The sequence below is a fragment of the Medicago truncatula genome, chromosome 1 (genome assembly GCF_003473485.1).
Source record: "Medicago truncatula cultivar Jemalong A17 chromosome 1, MtrunA17r5.0-ANR, whole genome shotgun sequence".
Taxonomy (NCBI): Eukaryota; Viridiplantae; Streptophyta; class Magnoliopsida; order Fabales; family Fabaceae; genus Medicago; species Medicago truncatula.
Window position 1 is genome coordinate 556,336 of NC_053042.1, and position 19,054 is coordinate 575,389.

Sequence of the window (19,054 nt, forward strand, 5' to 3'; positions counted from 1 at the left end):
AAGCCAAACAAAGTGTCATGCTCTACTGACTTAAGCTATGGGGAAAAAATTGTCTATCCCAATGATTACATTTTATTTAAGAATATCGATCATGGGAGTATATTTTATGATTTTTTGTATCGTTCCAATTTTATCGGATGTTCCGGAAGGGATGAGGGTATATTTTATGATTATTTCTTTTTATATTAAATTTTAAATTTGTTATGATTTTTTTTTACTGTGATTGTGATTATTTTTGCTGTTACATATCATATGTATCATTTTTTCTCAAGGCTCAAAGAAAATTATCACTTCCTACCTACTTTTGTCTTTCCTTTGCAATTTTTTGCCTCTCACTTACTTTCGAAAACAAGGAAAATTAAGCATTAGAGAATAAACGTCCTTTAATCACTTTTTGGAAATGCCAACATGTATGTATTGAAGATGTGGAGATCCTCAAAGAAAGATACTTGCCCAATCTTTGTTAACATGCTCCTGTTGTGTTCGTCAATTCATCTTCTTTATAGAAGTTAAAACAATCATAAAAAATTAAGTGACAATACTAATTATTTTGGGTTGTGGCTTACTTTGTTGGTTGGATTGTCCTATTTGTTACCTTTGGTTTAGGTTGTTTTTGGTGCCTCATATTATAATACATGTAATTTGCTGGGCGGGTTATTAGGGAGTGTAAAGAGACCTATAACACAAGGTCTCAAAATTTTGAGTTTTTGATGTTTCATTTGATAGAAGGTATAATATTTTTAAATAATTTTTAGGGCTCAACAAAATGTTCCTTTTTATTAGAGGCTCGATTTTAAGATTAAAATAAGGTCAACCCACTTGGATTGACCTACTGATATTGACTTGAGATTTGGGGGTGTGCTCCTCCTTAAAGTCTCAGGTTCGATTATCTGCCAATTTGAATGGACTAATTTAACTTCTTAAAAAAAAAAAATTAAAATAAGGTCGTCAAAATGTTTAGGACAGCTTTGATAATTTGTCATTAAAAAAGTTAACTAGTTAATTTGGATGATATTGGAAACCTTCCAAACAATTAGCAAATTTGCACAAGAGTTCTTTAAATTTTTCTCAGAACCCAATAAGCTTAATCGGATTTATAACTCTTTTGTTATGTTTTTTTTTTTCCAACTCCAGTCATTTATTTCTCCTATAAAAAGTCCAATTTTGTAATATATTTTTTTCTAACTCGGTTTTTATTCATTATTATATATTAATTTAGATGTGTCTAACCTAACAATAGACTAATTCAAATGGTAAGGGTTGAACTCCATAATCAAGTTGTCAAGTGTTTGAACTTTAACTAATGCATACTTTATATGTTTAATAGGTTTCACAAAAAAGATCAGTTACCTTTAAACGACAATATGTTTAATTTTTTACTCTTGTGTATGGAAAAAAAAAAAAAATCACCTTGTATATCACACATATTTCATGATAGAGATTAGTTTGGTGAAAAAAAAAATTAGATATGTTCTAATCGTGACACTGATAGAAGAATTGATAATGCATGAAGATATACATATGATGAAAGACAAAAATAAAGAAAATGTCCGAGTGAATAAAAACAAATATTAATTATTTAACTTGGCCATAGCAAATCAAATCATTAGTTCTAATCATGTTGTTATTAGGCATATAGATTAACATACAAGACTTGATTGATAATGTATTTCAACAACTACCTGATGATTAGTTCGATGATGCATAGTAAAGAAAGTTTATAAATAATTTTTTTTTTTGAGAGAAAAGTTTATAAATAATCTAATCTGATTAATTGATCTCATTGTTCGATTTAGCATTTTTGAAACAAAAATCACTCGGTTTTATAGATTGTATGCCACATTGCTATTGAGATTTTTTTTAATCACAAATAGGAAAAAAAATATTAGTTAATGTGACATTGATGAACATTTTTTAGTTATTTTTGCATAAATTTGAATTTCATGTCTCTTTTAAAATTATAGCGTCAAGCACTTATCACTAAACAAGAGATATTCATGAACTTATTATTGGCTAAAATGAAAAAGAAAAAATCCATCTTATGGATATAGATGCTGTTCTTTCATTGGGAATGAAGAGATGTAATTTTCACCTTGATTAATAAAGTAAAGCTTATTTATATATTTAGTCTGTTTGTAAATAGGGATTACTTGAGTTTTGGTTCCTAAATTTGTTAATCGTTTTAAATCTAACATGCAAATATTAATCACTTGACATTTGTTCTATGAAGCTATTTAATGACAGACATGTCACTAATTAGGTGATGTGGCATTGCTGATTGGTTAAGTGGTTCGCTGACTCAGCAAAAGATAGTGTGAACAGACCAAAATATCCCAGAGACTTTCAAACTAACACCAAATTATGAAAATACCCCTTAAATCTTTTATCTTCCTCTTCTCCTCCCTTTTCCCTCGTCATCCACCACCCCTTTCTCAAAAGTTCAACATTCATCTCGGTCGTCTTCTCCTCATCAACGTCATCAATCTCTTCCTTATTCTTCGCAATAGCCAAATGAGAACCCAATTCAATCTCCTCCGAACTTATTTAATCACTTGTGTGTTGTTATTGTTCTTAGTGAGATTTTTTTCTTTACCGGGTTTCATCAATGTTGAGGGATTTCGTGTTTGGAGATTTTGTTTATGTTCTTACGGAGAAGCGAATCGTGGAAGATGAAGCTTCAAGAGAAGTATTAATAACAACACTCATTTTACCATACCCATCAACAAGAGTAGTACTAACCACGACATTATCCCAACAACAACAAAAAACATGTGCACGTACCATATGATTTTTGCAGTATCAAGATCTCCAAGTTTCTCTTTTTTCTGGAAAACTTAACCGGTTTTCTTTTTTACCTGAATCTCTATGAAACGGGTCGATGTTGACGTGTAAACGACCCGATTTGACCTCGCAATTTGGCTACTTATTCGAAATGATTTCGGAAGGGTTTTAATCGTTATACATCGAATTAGAGAAACTTTGAGAATCATTGATCCAAACGAGATAAAATAGTGATCGAAAAAGACGGTATTTATCAAAAAAAAAATAGCAAGCTTGATGATACTGCGTGGTTTTACAGTCTTGTATCACACAACACAAGGAGGCAACATTTATTCTATTAAATTTCAAAAGTTAGTAAGACAAACGTTTAGAAGCACTTATCACGAACCCTTTGTTAGTCTCAGTCTCCCTACAACTTTAACTTGTTCTTCTTTTGTCTTGGTACCACCAATTGAAATTGTCGATTTGCATTTCCATCTAAATCAACAAACTCTTCATTCTGAGTCATGTTGGCGTAGAATTCACTCAAAAATTACATAGCTTGTTGAGTCAAAGTAGCGACAAGTGCTAAAACTTGCATATCGCAAATAAAATTTGCACTAAAGTTTGACAAGTTAGAGTCTGCCACCATAATAGAACTACCAAAGCCTCATGAACTAGAACTTATATACATGATTTTCCAAAGGAAGTGAATATGTCATTACTTCCTCTTAATGTTCATCACGGAATTAAGTGTCAACTGAGTCTGAATCATCATCATGATTCTTATCAATTTTTTTATTTTTTTTTTATCATAGAGGGTTTCTATTTCTGGATTGAAATCATCCTTATGTTGTGGTTGAGTTCAAAACATCATATTATGAACCAAATTTCCATGAATTTCAGGCTAAATAACCTAACTAGCATACTCAATGTTATTGTTAGCATTAACAAGATTGTTAACTTCATTAACAATTATCAACATAGTGGATGCTTTGTTGCTATTTATTGCAACATTATTGGTAGCTTTTGAGTTTTGAGTACCTTTTTCCTTGCTCATGATGAAGTAATTGACTTCAAGCAAATAATGAATATCAGTTAAGGTAAAATTAATCATAAGTGTTTGAGTTTAATTAAGCCTTTATAAAAATTTAGATTTATCTCAATTAACTTCATATTGCAATGCATCTTTCTTCTTCGAATCAACATAAGAAAACTACACATGTACATTTGTATAACAACTATAAGTATATTATAAGTTAATAAAGCCTCACAAAATGCAAACTTTTTGATGGAATCATCTCATTATTCAATATACACCTAGATCAATCATATACCATATCTTTTTATAAAATTACAGTGTAATCTTATCTCTCTTTGTGTGTGTACCATGAAGACATGCAAAATAAATAAACATTGAAATAGTTTGAACCGACTTGATCGCATTGTCTTCAAATATTTTCCGTATAATATGTTGATTCTTCAAAGTGCAACATGCAAACCCTGCTACAAATTGAGAACTCATAACTCACAAGATTTTTTTTTTTTTTTTTTGTATCTAGAATATGAAATCCAAAAAGAAACAAACAAAAAAGGAGGAAGAAGAGTATTTGTTGTTTTGTGTGCATTTTTTCTATAAGATGTGTGAGTGATGAATGTTCTTTAGAATGAGGAGCATAATTATAGGATAAACTATGACATGACAAAATAAGACTTAGTGGTGTTGGACCAAGTCAATAATAAGGTAAAGAGCTCTAGACCAAGTCAAATATTATCACAAATAAATAAAATTAATAATTGTCTGCTAAAATATTTTTCCATATTTTTCAATTAAAAATATGGGACACACTACGTTTAAAACTTTTGAAATATCTAAATAATATACAATAGAGGATGAGTCAAGTTATATATCGTCAAATAATAACTATTCAAATTATATATTACTAAGGATGTGTTTGGATGATGGATTTAGGAGGGGAGGATTACTTTTCTTTTTTAAATTACGGACATATAAAATAATTTTTAGAAATTGAATTAACAATATGATAAATGATTATATAATACTTCAAACAAACTTAATTTATTTTAAAAAAAACATTTTACGTTGTTTGTAATTTAAAAATTAAAAGTGAACTCTTCCTTCCCTTCCCGTCCTAAACCCTCAATCCAAACACACCCTAATAGTTTAATATATAATCAAATGTTTTATAATATTATACTTTATCTGTATGCAATGTCAGTGCAAAACTATTTCCCACATATTTTTACAAAAAAACAAAATTATACATACATGTAATCACTTCTCACAATGTATATAATTGTGAAGATATTTTAATAATGATCATATTATAAAATGACATCAAAATGTGGTTTGATTATATGTTAATAAAAAAATGCATTGTTAGTAAATAAAAATGAATCGCATTAACATTAATCCATGTAACATATTTTTATAATCTGATTCTCATACTGTTGATAACCTCAATTATCTATTATATTATATTATATTATAATATATGTTAAAACTATCGACTATAGTATCCTTAAATACTTTGTGCCGCTTGTTATACTTTTGTTAACGTGTCATCGTTAAATACGAACAATTCTTTCTTACTATATATATATTCTACAAAATACTTTAAAAGATATTCATGGAAATATAGATAATATGGTACTAATTTATCTACAAAGAATATTTATATGTAGTACAATACATAAAGGGTAAATTACACCACAAATTCTTTAAGTTTAGGGTTTGTAATACATAGGCCATTTAAGTTATTTTAGTTTTGTGTTCATCCTTTAACTCTTCAATCATTTGCACTGTTACCCTTCTAACAAACTTCTAATACAAAAATGTGTAGGTGTTCGTTTATTTATGATGTGGCAAGTACAATCCATCATCTTCATCCCTAAACTCAGATATTCAACCCACCTTCATCCATAAACCCAAGTCTTCATCTTCCTCATCTCATCATTTTTAATTTTTTTTATAAAGAAAATCCATAAAACAAAAATCTTATTTCAAGGTCAATTTTTTTTAAGGCAACACTAAACATTAAACACACAAGCGCCTCCATCTTCTCTTAAATTTTTGTATCCGTCTCAAACATTTCCTTCAACTTAGCCTCATGTTGTACCTGAAGTTCTTCTAATTTGGCACCACAAGCCTCATCTGCTTTCTTCAAGGCAACAATAAGAGTATATAACTTCTTACCTCACGTAAGCCAGAAATCTTATTTCAAGGTCAATTCTAACTCCACGTGCTTAACTGCTTTTTCCAACTCCTCCAGCTTTTCCTTCAACGCCTTTTGCTGGGAAGCATTGTTCTTCAATACCTTCGCAAATGAATCAATCTTTTTATTTCTTTTCAGCATATGTAGTTCCAATCTATCCATCACTTCACAAATCTGAACTCTAACTAATAGAGATGTCTCAATGAAGAGTGTGTGTGTGTGTGTGTGAAGAACCTATGTTAATAAGATAATGTTGGTTATATTAGCAAGAAGATGTCTTTCTTCATCAACACCACTCTTATTCGAAAGGAACTTCAATTCTTTGTAACAGATAGTCGTCACCTCCTTTACCTCTATGTTTGGGAAGACATTCTGTCCATACGACATTACGCATGCCTTTATCTTTGACATAATATCAAGGTCCATATCAGCCAATTGGAAAACATTTTTGTCATGCGACCTCTCCCAATGACCCCCAGATCAACAAAAAGGAATCATGTTAAACAAGGATAATGTTTCATGAACACCCTTTTCTCCATACACACTATGTACCACTTCCATGTGAGAGTGTGTGAATGTGAGTTTCTTGTGTATGTGGGGACCACATGGACACATGTCACAATTGTGTATGGGTGTATAAGTGGTACATGCCACCTAAGGTGGTCTATGTATCACTACTCTTAAACAACGCTTGAACATGAAAACCGTTTACCCAAATTATCACCTTTTTGGTTTCGTCATTCTTTTCTTGGAAGAATACAACGCCTTATTAGCTCTAGAAAAAAAATCAAACTGATATGATAAAACTTGCCTTTAAAATTGTTCAATGACTACGTGAAGGGCTCAAAGATCTTGAAATTGCGTTAGGATAAGTAGACCCACCCTTTTCTAGAAGCTCTATTGGTTTAAGGATGAAATAGATAACAGAACAATTGAACATAAATATAATCACTCAGATAGTGGCACAATGGATTGTAGCCGAGGATGAAACTCCATCAAGAGTTTGGGTGAATTTGTGAAAGAGCTAGATAAAGATGGACCAGGAGGTGAACTCAAAACTTTGTAAATGAGAGTATAAACCCCCAAAACACCACAATGTACATCAAGAAAGTAATCTTGTCGTAAAGAATACATATCCAAGTGTCCCAACCCAGATAGAGAAATTCCTAATCTTCAAAAGATCAATTCCAAAAACTTTCAAATGTTCTCAACAGTTGAACCAACAAAATATATTGAAAAATGTTTCTGAACCCGAACCATGAACCACCGTTGAAGCTGAATTGCATCTACATCGGTCAAATCTTTTGTTCTTCGACAAGAGCTAAAAAGTACATATAAATTGACTTATCAACTAAGACTAAAAGTGCTAAAAAAATATTATGAGAATTTAAAACATGTTTTTTCTATAAAATTAAAAACAACAATTGAATTTTTTTTAAAAAAATAGTGAACTCTTGTAATTATGATTAATTAATTAATGCAATAAAATGAACGGATTGAGATTCTCTCCATTGAAAATTCTCTAAAGTTTTCTCATGTGGAATCTCAACCATCAATCATGAGAGAGAAAGTGAGAATTAAATTATAATGAAAAGTGGTTGTTGTATTTTTAATAGTGGAAATTGAAAATGGAGAAAATTTGAGAAAATTTTTAATGGAGAGGATGTCTCCATCCGTTCACCAATTTCAATGCGCATGTTTGCTTTTTCAACTTTCTTTACATTCCCTAAAAAAACAAATCTTTACATTTTTTTTTGAAGGAAATTTTCTTTACACTTGTATTAGAAAGAAAAAAAAAAAGAAGTTTCTTTACACTTTTTTTTGTTTGAATGATAAATTAAATTTAAATTATGTCTACCTATTTACTTTACCACTTTTATAAAGAGCAAAATCACGTAAAGTATTTGACCGAAAAATTAAATAAAATAACTTTAATTAATGTATATTAGAGAAACAACACATGATTAATTTTCTTTCCTTTTCTTTTAGACAAACAACTCAATCAAACACTTTATTATTCTTTCTAACAAAAATTTAAGGTAAAGGGATATTATCTCAGTTCAACCTATAGAAAACCTTATTTCCCTTTAAAAATATTAGTAGACTTATATCCGAGATCTCTTGGATTAAAAACCTACCATTATTAAACTTTGGAGTTCAATCAAATACTTTATTATTATTTATCAAATAATTAAATATATTTGCCTTTAAAAAGTAAGATAAGTCACCTAAAAGAATAGAATAAAAGAAATACCTTATAAAATGACTCGTTTAATATAGATTTCATTCAATTACGGAGGTACGTTAAGTAAAATATTAAAAATGAATTGTTCATAACACTTTTCAAAAGACAATAATTTCTAGGACTTCATCTTGTAACAAAATGACAAGTTTTGAATCGAAAATCTTCATTATTGCTATTGAATTAAATTTAATTCTCTTAATAAATGCTATTTGAATATTTGTTGTTAGAAATTAACTTTTTAAATAAATAAGTGAAAAGTTTGAAAGTTTTTGCAATGTGTCTATCAATGGATCAATTTTTTCTAATGACATTTAAAATTTTTCTCTACATTAGATTAAACATCATGCACTTACATACAATTTTTTTTTTCTTCATAAAATAAAACTGTAATACACGTGTACTCAATCGAACAGTTTGATTAACGTTGTTAATTTACTATCGTTTTTTTATGAACGAAAAAAAAACATTATAATTTTGTTACATTATATAAATATTTTGGTTTTTCCTCTTCCATTGTGTTTCTTCTCTGTGTTTGAGAGAGAGAGAAACACAAACACACACAGAGAGAGGAAGAGAGAGAGAATGTTCCAATCTTTCATGGTTGCTGCTTCGATCTGCGTCTTCCTCACTTTCAAGACACAATCTTCTTCACATTAAACAAACCAAATTACAACATCTATGTAAGCACCCCATGTTTTTTTTTCCCTGTTCAATAAACCTTAAAAATGTTTTTTTTTTCTTTCTTCTTCTTTCCAACCAAGTACAATTTTCCTTTTTTCTTATTAATTTCTTACTTCTAACATGACCCTTTTGATTTTTCCTTAAAAATATCTTGATGGGTTGTGAAAATTTTGATCCTTTTCGTGTTACAAAACATGGGTTCAATTTTCAATTTTTTCAAAATTTATATATATTTTATTGTTTTTTACTAATGATTTTTGTGATAAAAAATTGGGAATCATTGTTCTTTGTATGACTTGGTTCAATGGGTTTTGATTGGGATCTCTGTTGGATCTCTTGGTTTCTGTTTTATTCTTATTTTTATCATTTTGAATAAAAAATTCATGTTCATGTTTGCAAATATTGATATCTGTGTTTTTTTTGTTTGTGTGTGTATATATAGTTTGGGGGTGTAGATAAGGATTTTGCTACATTCCCACCAGCTTGAAAAAAATATTCAGGTGATTTAATGGGTTGAATAAGAAGCACAATGGCTAGGTTCAGCGAAGAAGAATTTCAATTTTTTGATGCTCAAGATGATATTGTGTCAATCTCAGATGCAAATGGTGTTGCTGACAACCATGAAGTTGATTCTGGTCCTCCTTTGGGGGACGGTTTGCTGAGAGATTTTGGATATGAATGGTGGACCAGGAGTCCGGGTAGTGTTAGAGAGCGTAGGAGTAAGTTTATAAAGTGGATGGAATTGAGTTTGGATCAGAAAAACCTTGAGAATTCGGTAGATGGAAGTAGTTATGAAAGAGAAGATGAGATAAATAGAATGAAAGATGGTGGCAGTAGTGTGACCAAAAGTAATGGTTTTATGGAGGATTTCTTTTCAAGTCGGTTATCGATGTCTTGTTTGTCTTCCATGAATTCTTCAGAATTTGGTGCTTTGGTGGAGAATTCGGCATGCCAAGATAGGAATGATGGAGGGGAAGTAGGTTTGGATCAGTTAGTGGTTTCGGATGAATCTGTGAACGCCGCTGAGGTATCTTCTACCAGTTACCAACATGAGTTTGGTGAGGAGTTTGAGGAGACCGGTGTGTTTGAGCCGTGGACAAAGAGGGTTAAAAAGAGTTGGTTAAGAAAATTGCGTTCAATGACATGCATGATGGATGTACAACAAGGAGAATCTGATAACAGGAAACACGAAGACGGTGTTTCATTTTCGGATTGTAGGATTCAGCGAGTTAAGGTTCGTCAATGCAAGAAACAAAGGAAGGAACTTTCAGCTCTTTATATGGGACAAGATATTCAAGCACACGAAGGTCCAATTTTTACCATGAAATTTAGTCCTGACGGCCAGTATCTTGCTAGTGCCGGCGAAGATGGAATTGTGCGATTGTGGCAAGTTGTTGAGGATGAGAGGCATAATGAAATTGACATTCCAGAAGTTGATACATCCTGTATTTACTTTACAGTGAATGATCTCTCGGAATTGACACCCTTGTTTATGGATAAGGATAAAATTACAAATGTGAAGACCCTGAAAAAGACATCAGATTCAGCTTGCATCATTTTTCCTCCTAAGGTCTTCCGGTTGATGGAGAAACCACTTCATGAGTTTCATGGTCATGGAGGTGAAATTTTGGATCTCTCTTGGTCAAAGAATAATGTGAGTCAATGTCATAATTTCAGTTATTTTCTGAGCTAATAATACATTATTGTATTTTTCTTTTTCAAAATTCTATGAAAAATTGGAAATTGATTTGGTTTTCTATTTTTTCTTTTTTGATGCAGTATTTGCTGTCTTCGTCGGTTGATAAAACTGTTCGTCTATGGCAAGTGGGACATGACTGCTGCTTGAAAGTTTTCTCGCACAGTAACTATGGTATGCCTCAACGCCTTTCTGTTCTTGCTATGTATTCTAGTTTTTAGCTTTAACTTCTTGATTTGGTATCACTTTGAGTTTCTTCACTAATTGTATCTTCATATGTTAATGTTTGACAGTGACATGCATACAATTCAATCCTGTGGATGATGATTATTTCATTAGCGGATCAATAGATGGAAAAGTGCGCATATGGGGAATTCCTGATTGTCATGTTGTTGATTGGACTGATGTCAAGGAAATTGTCACCGCAGTGTGCTATCGGCCTGATGGACAGGTATAATTTTTTTGCATTTCCTTCGGAAGAAATGAAGATTCTATGGGAGTTAATTTCATGTGAATTTGTTTACCTTATACAGGTAGGGATTATTGGCTCCATGACAGGCAATTGTCGGTTTTACAATGTATCAGGTATCTTCTTTATAACAAATATATATTCGTATTTTCCTTTATCTGCATATGCAGCACTGGTACTTCATATTGGATGCGTGTCGGACATGACATGCAACATATAAAAATTCAATTTTCTCAAACTATAATCGGTGTCAACATGTCAGTTTCAACCTAAGTATCGTGTCTGGTGTCTGTGCTTAATACACCAGTTTAGCAAGTGCTTCAAAATTGTTTTGTGAAGAGAGGGATAATAACTTGTTGGGCTTGCTTTTGTTTTTGGTTGAATCAGATAATCAATTACGGATGCAATCACAACTATGCTTACTTGGTAAAAAGAAATCTTCTGGAAGAGGAATAACCGGCTTTCAGGTATTGTTTTTTTCTTTTTTCTGCCTTTTTTACACCAATTGAGTTCTGTTGTCTTTTCCATAGATAGAAGCTTCTTTTTCCATAGTTAATTTATTGATTATATGTTTTTCAGTTTCTTCCACAAGATTTTAACAAAGTTATGGTTACCTGTGATGATTCACAAGTCAGAATCATTGAAGGTCTTAATGTCGTTGAAAAATTTAAAGGTATTTTGTTTCGCTCCCACTTTATAAGTTTTGGTTCAATAATATCTATCTATCTATCAAATTTGAACTTTTAGTTTATTTCATGTTTTAATTCTAAGGATTTCTATATTTTGTTGTCAGGCCTTAATGCTGGGAGCTTAATGTCCGCATCTTTTACTTCAGATGGAAAACACATTTTATCAGCCTGTGAAGATTCAAATGTATATCTGTGGAATGTTAGTGACAACGAGTCTCGCTCCACAAAAGCTAAGAAGATTAAGTCCTGCGAGCGGTTTTTTTCAAATGCATCTGTTGCAGTACCTTGGGGTGGTTTGAAATCTGATAACATTGAAAATTCTAAAAAATTGGATGTACTAAATAAGAGGCCACCTCAAGCTGTATGCCTCGATCCACCGTCTTCTTTTTCTCTAAGCCAAGATTTTTATTTGAATTCTATTCCGAAAGGTTCCGCAACTTATCCTGAGGAGAAACTTCCTACTTCAAGCCCTAAGAGTAAAAAATCTTCACTGCACAAATCTGCATACAAGTTCTTGAAATCTTCATGCAAGAGTACTTCCAATTGTCATGCATGGGGTCTAGTAATTGTGACTGCCGGTTGGGATGGGCGAATAAAATCATTCCACAATTACGGATTACCTGTACTCCTTTGAAATGAAAGTGGTCTTTCCTGGAATGGATAATAGACTTATGAAGTGTCCTTTTCCTCAATTATGGATTTGCTTCGGCATGTTGTCCTTGGAAAATTGCTGGCTGCTAATGTTCTTCAAGACTCAGAAGCAACGTTCAACGTCGACAGCATCAAAAGGATAACCGAGCAGGCTGCAGTCAAAGGTCAAACCTTAAAAAAGACTGCAGTTTCGATAATTGCAGATTTTCAACTTTTCGAGCTTCCACTTTCGGATTTCAGGGGATTCAGATGACTTATCAGTTCATGACAAGTGGCTGCACAACCGTGGTTCTAATGTAATCCATCTGAAAAATGAAGAAGTGGTTAAGTGTTGCTTGTCTTGGCACTGAGTCTAAATTGCCTTTACCTCACACAAGAATATGCTGGCCCTTAAAAGAGGTGCAAAGTCATATATCAGTACATGGAAAAGGCCCCATCAGATATGCTTTTGTAAGACTCTTGTTTGGTTAAAATAAGAGAGATTGTGTGAAAGAGAGAGAGGAAAAGATATTCATTCAAGAGGCAGTGGCTGAAGTTTACTGTGAGATAAAATGGTGGTGGGGGGTGTTTTGTGGATTTAATTATTGGTTGGGCTAACCAATTTAGAATCTCTTTGTCTGCTAATCTTTCTATCCATCTCATGGTAGGTCCCTCAAATGCCTGAGGTTGGAAGGGTGATGATTGGGATGGTCAATCCTAATTGAACAGGTGCAGTTTTGGCTTTCTATTGCTCTATAAAAAAATACAAACAAGTGTAGCTGATTGTTATAGCCTATGGCTACGGCTACAGTACTGACATTAATATTATTGCTAACAAATGTTCTGTGTATATAGTCTCATTTTAAGGCTGATGTCCTTTTGATTTTCTAAGATTTTGTATTCCTTTGTAAAATTCATAATTGTATAAAATGGTCAAAGATGTATTGGAAAAGTAGGGGAAATAATTAACACAACAGCCATTCAAATTTGGGGGTATAAAGTTGGTTGAGGTGAAGAGTTAACGAGTGAAGTGATAAGGAGGGTGATAGCTCGATCTCTACTCCTCCACAATACCAGCAATTAGTTTGTATTGAGCAGAGACTAATACTGAGTGCATCATAGTATTTTTGTAAGGACTAAAATAACTATTAAAATTAAGTAAGGGTTAAACTTAAAATGCCTCAATTTTATATGATTAAAAACATATTTAACCCAACAAAAAAAAGTCAGATGTGGCATCCACGTGTGTTTCACCGTTTGCTCCATCAGCAAAAATTAACAGCGAGGACTTATTTTGCTAACGAAAAAAACGTTCGGGATCAAAAATTTAATAAAATTTAAATAGGAACTAATGTTGAAAACACGCCTATTTATTGAGACCTAAAACATAATTAACCTATAATAATATTTTGGTATTTAGCAGAGATACTTTAGTGTTGTCAATAAGTAGCATGTTAAACTAACAACTTGTCAAGGATCTTAGTGAAATTTCATGTACCTAACTGACAGTAAGTATACACAGTCAAGGACCTAACAATAAATTGAGGATATTGATTTTCGATTCAGGGACCTAACTGACAGTAAATATACACATTTAGGGATCTACAGTAAATTGAGGATATTGATTTTCGATTCGTGGATCAAAGTGATCATTTTTTACTTTCACTTTAGTCCCCGTGACACGTCATACTCCTTGTCAACGTGCCACATCATAACTTAACAGATTTTTTTAACGGTAGGGACTAAAGTGATAACAGAAGTGTAAAGTGATAACAGAAGTGTAGAGTCAGGACTTGTTTGTATTTAATCCTGAATCAAGAACCTATGTAACAGCGAGGTGCAGAGCCAGAAACAAAAATGACTATTTGCTCTTTTAAAAATAGATCAGAAATTACAATCCTATCAAAATTTACACAAAAAATAAATAAATAAAACGGGAGTTACAATCCGATATGTTGAGGGACCTGTGAGCAATCTAACGGTCTATTGAGTGACCATCCCAAATATTTGGGTTGGAGTTTTTTTTTTATACAGCCCACAACCTCATAAGCTTCTTCAACACACTTCCTACAAAGGTTTGATATTTATGAATTGATTTGCAGCTGTCAAAAGTTATTTATACTAGTAGATAATTTGACTAGTTTTTAGTAATTGTTAGATGTGTTTGTGGAGTTTGCATCGATTTTAAAGTAAAAAGTCATCCAATCTAAAATAAAAATCACGTTTGATTCAGTTTGGTTCGGATGACTGTTTTAATAAAACTCGATTTAAATATACGGTTTAATTTGGATATCTAAATGCAATATGTAATTTTTTTTATTAATATTAATATTACACATACAAGGTAACATACTAAATTTGATGCAAAAAATAACAAAAATATATTAAAAATTAACATTACAAAATGAAAATGATCGATTATATTAGAAATCAACCAATAATATAATAATGCAATATATAACACAAAATAAGAAGTAGTAATAATATGAATTAAATTAATGAAATATTTAAGATTAAAAATCAACCATCAAGATAATGATGCAATATATAATATTAATAAAAAAATATTAAAATTTACTTTTACGGTTCATTTTATTTTTTTAAAAAATGATCTGAAATCTAATCCAATGTTAAGTGTCAATAAAATTGTCAAGGTTTAATATGAATGTCTAATTAGATAAGTGCAATGGTAAGAAACATATTAAATCTTGACCATTGTATTGGTTTATTATTAAATCAATAATTATTTTTAATTTCACAATAATGATTCAATCTTTTAAGTTTACCATGTTAACTGTCACCTAGTTTGGGATCTTTTTGCTGCTTATTCATCAATGGTTTGATTATATTTTGCATTAGGCTTGACTTTACTTTTGTTTGGGTGTTCTATTATCTTGCAAGGCATAGAGTTTAATAGAGATGCATGAACTATGAAGATAGTTTTACACCGCCATCCAATAAAAAGTCATCATATGTCACGTGAGTGTATATTATAACCTTTTTTTTTTTTTTTTGAAAAAACAAAATAACAGTCAAATACTTGATTTTTATTGAACTTCAATATAAACTGATTTATATTGATGGTGCATGCCCTCATTTCTCTAAGTCATACACATTAAGAAATCAATTATAGATTCGAGTTTTTTTATAAAAAGTATGTAAATCTTAAAATGTAAGTAATCTTATTCTTATATAATTTGTGTTTTATTCTCCCAAATTTTGTTCTGGAATCTTTAGTCATCAAATTGATTTAAGACACTCACATGTTTATTTTTCAAGAGCACCTGCCAGGTAATATATATAGCATTTGGATTTATGCAATATTCATTGTTGAGGTTAAGAAAGTTCTCAAACCATTAGAAAGTACCATTCATAGCGTGTGTTTGGTTATGTAATATAATATTGATTTTATAAAAAGGGATTTTAGTTAAAAGTGGGTAGAATGTAAAATTAGATATTTATGGATACATATTTGTAAAATTGGGGGTTAGGTATAAGTTAAGAGATAATGAGTTGGAGGTTCTAGTTCAAACTCGGGTAAAGAAAAAAATTAATCGAACAACTAATTATTAACATTTGTCTAATTATTGTTAAATTATGTCAGCAAATATGGTTTTGTTGGTTAAATATTGTTTTTGTGGGTTAAACTAAGTTTTTTATGAATGTATGAAGATGTTGATGAAGATGAACATAGATAAAAAAAATTGGGTGTTGATGGTGCACTAGTATAAATGGGTGATCTAGTGGTTGTAATTTTTTAAAATCGATCAAACGGCTAATATTAAACATCTTAATGTGATTTTGGTGGACCACTTACCGTTTGTATACACGATAGACATTCTGTTAACATTTTGACTGGGAGGTTTTTTTTTTTTTTTTTTTAAGATAAATAAGTGGAGTGTCCGTTCGTTCGAACCTAATATTAAGGTGGGGTTTAGTATGGGAAAGGAAAGTTTTTCCCATGATGGAAAAGTTGCAAAAACAACCATAGATTTAATTGTATTTTAATTGGATGGCTGAGATGGTGGAAGACTTGGTAATTGTTGCAACTTGTTGGTCATTGTGTAAGAAAATTTTTGGCCCCACCAATTAATTAAATAATAATTTAGCATTTGTTTGTTGTATTTTTTTTTTTTTTTTTATGAATTCATGGCCTTAGCAGCAATTTGGTTTGGAATAAATAATTAATTCATGGAATTTAATTAAATAATAAATAATAATGTTGCCACACGATATTCTTAATTAAATAATAATGTTTTTTTTTTGTTTTAATTAAATAATAATTAAATAATAACGTGTGATATAAAATTTAATCCATATTTTTTTTTAGGGAATTTAATCCATATGTTGCCACACGATATTATTAAGTAATAGTTTTAAATTTAATATATTGAATAATAATTATGAATGACATCTTAAAATAATAATAATTTGATTAAATATTAAAATTTAAAAGGGTTGTTTTCCTGCATCAGAAGAAGGAGGAACAACATCAGCGATATAATATAGCCAGAATTTCATCAGTGTCAACTTCACTTTCCAATTCCAATTTCAGAACAATTTCAATTTTAGAACAATTTCAGAACAACAATTTCACTTTTCAATTTTCAACAATTTCCAATTCCAAATCTTTTACCTTTTCTATTCCAATCTCAAATTCCCTTCAACCCTTTTCAATTCATCCAAAAGGGTGTCACATGATTCAATTCTTTGAGCTATTCTTCTCCTCTAGAGAGAGAAAATTATGATCAGAATGTAGGGTGTGTGTTATTGGTAATGAAATATGTTGTTATATAACAGATCAATGTAAAATGAAAGAAGAAGAAGAAGATAATATACTTCAGACTGGATTTGTTATAATTCGTCAGATTTCAGCTCTTGAAATGAAGGTGGAAAGAAATGAGTTGCAACTAACCTCTGTTATGAAAATAATTATGGGTATACATTAGGAATTGGGGGATGTAAGCTAGCAAAATCAAAAAACGATTAGAAAACTTATTTCATTGTTTTTTTTTTATTTCTTATTAAACCGGATGGAACCGTCACCTATCCTGGGAATTAGAAGTTTTCATTCCCATGTTAAAAGTTACCTAATATTAATGCTATTATTCCAAATTTACCCATTCGGTTAAATTTAGAATGATTTTTCCAATTCCTTTGATATTTCCCAAGTTCAGTTTCCAATGTCTTTTAATATAGTGTCATGAACTCAAAGGTTGTATAACAAAACCTCTTGGTTGTCTAGCGTAAAGAGTTTTACAAACTTAATATGCCCAAAAGACTTGCAGTTCTATTTCATCAATATATAAATGTGTTTGACCAACATTTGTAGAGGGTGTGGAATTTCTAGTTGCTTAAATATATAACCCGGGCGAATATGATACTCTCTTGGGTTTTATACTTAAGCAGCAGAGATCAAAACTTTCTTTATAATGTTTGTTACATGCATTGATGGGATGAAACACTAATCATATTTCCTTTTTTTTTTTTTTTTTTATAGGTAGCCTATTGTCTAGAATTCATCTTATAAGGTGAATAAGTGGGGTGTTCGGGGTTCGAACTCCGGCCCCTGCATATAATAATGCATTGTTCTACCAACTGAACTATGCTCACGGGACATATTTCCTATTCTATCTCGCCTTTGTTTTCATATAGTTTTACCTTTGTCTTTGTTTTTAGGGTTAAATATGTTTTTGGTCCCTATAAATATACCAATTTTTCGTTTTAATCCCTCTAAAAATTTCCTTCAACTTTTAGTCCTTAAAAAATTTTCCATCTTCACTTTTGGTCCCTCCTTTAAAGTAAAATCATATGTATAATTCATATTTTTGAATGAAATTTTTCAGAAAAATTTATAATATTATAAGAACCTCTCCAAAAAAAAAATTAGAATTTTTTAACAAAACATGAATTTAATATGAATTTTTATGGATAAAAATTCGTATTAAATTTATGTTTTGTTAAACAATTCTAATTTTTCTTGGGAAATATTTTTACAATATTATACACATTTCTGTACAATTTTATTAAAAAAATACTAATATTAACTTCAAAATAGGGACCAAAAGTAGTGATTAAAAATTTTATAGGGACTAAAAGTTGAAGGAAAATTTTATATGGACTAAAACGAAAAGTTGGTATATTTATAGGATCAAAAACATATTTAACCCTTATTTTTATATAGTTTTACCTTAAAAACAATCCAATCTCAAATCACATCTTCCTTCTCCTCATTCGCTCTCATTCACCAAATTGTGTCTATTTCTCTCTTGATCTTACTTTGTTATTTTTCTCTCTCTTAATAATCTCTCTAAAATTTAAAGAGTGATAGATACAACTTGGTGAAGAAGAGAAAAGAAGGGGAAAGAGAAAAATCTCTCTTAATAATCTCTCCTTTTTTTTTTTCTTTCTATTTTTGCTAAAAACAGTACTCAGATACTCCAAGCATTTCTACATTTTTCTGCAATCCCAACAAACCGTCCAATTTTGGCACCACCTATAGAGAGGGATACAATTTGTTGTTTCTCCTAACCATAACTTTTGACATCTTCTAACATGCACTCTAACCAAATTTGTGAGTATAAATAAGAACAAAAAATCAAAACAGGTAGCAAGCTTTGTAGAAAAATAGGAGAAAAATAATGTAGA

General features: G+C 30.8%; 1 protein-coding gene across 1 annotated transcript; it reads left to right on the forward strand.

The window, feature by feature from the left end:
• The first annotated feature begins 8,752 nt into the window (after positions 1-8,752).
• Positions 8,753-13,297, forward strand: LOC11429597 (WD repeat-containing protein 44). The gene is made up of 8 exons (XM_024775187.2): positions 8,753-8,921; positions 9,365-10,576; positions 10,702-10,792; positions 10,912-11,069; positions 11,152-11,203; positions 11,475-11,554; positions 11,667-11,760; positions 11,881-13,297. The coding sequence occupies exons 2-8, from the start codon at positions 9,452-9,454 to the stop codon at positions 12,408-12,410; spliced, it is 2,130 nt and encodes a 709-aa protein (XP_024630955.1). The 5' UTR covers positions 8,753-8,921; positions 9,365-9,451; the 3' UTR covers positions 12,411-13,297.
• The last annotated feature ends 5,757 nt before the right edge of the window (positions 13,298-19,054 follow it).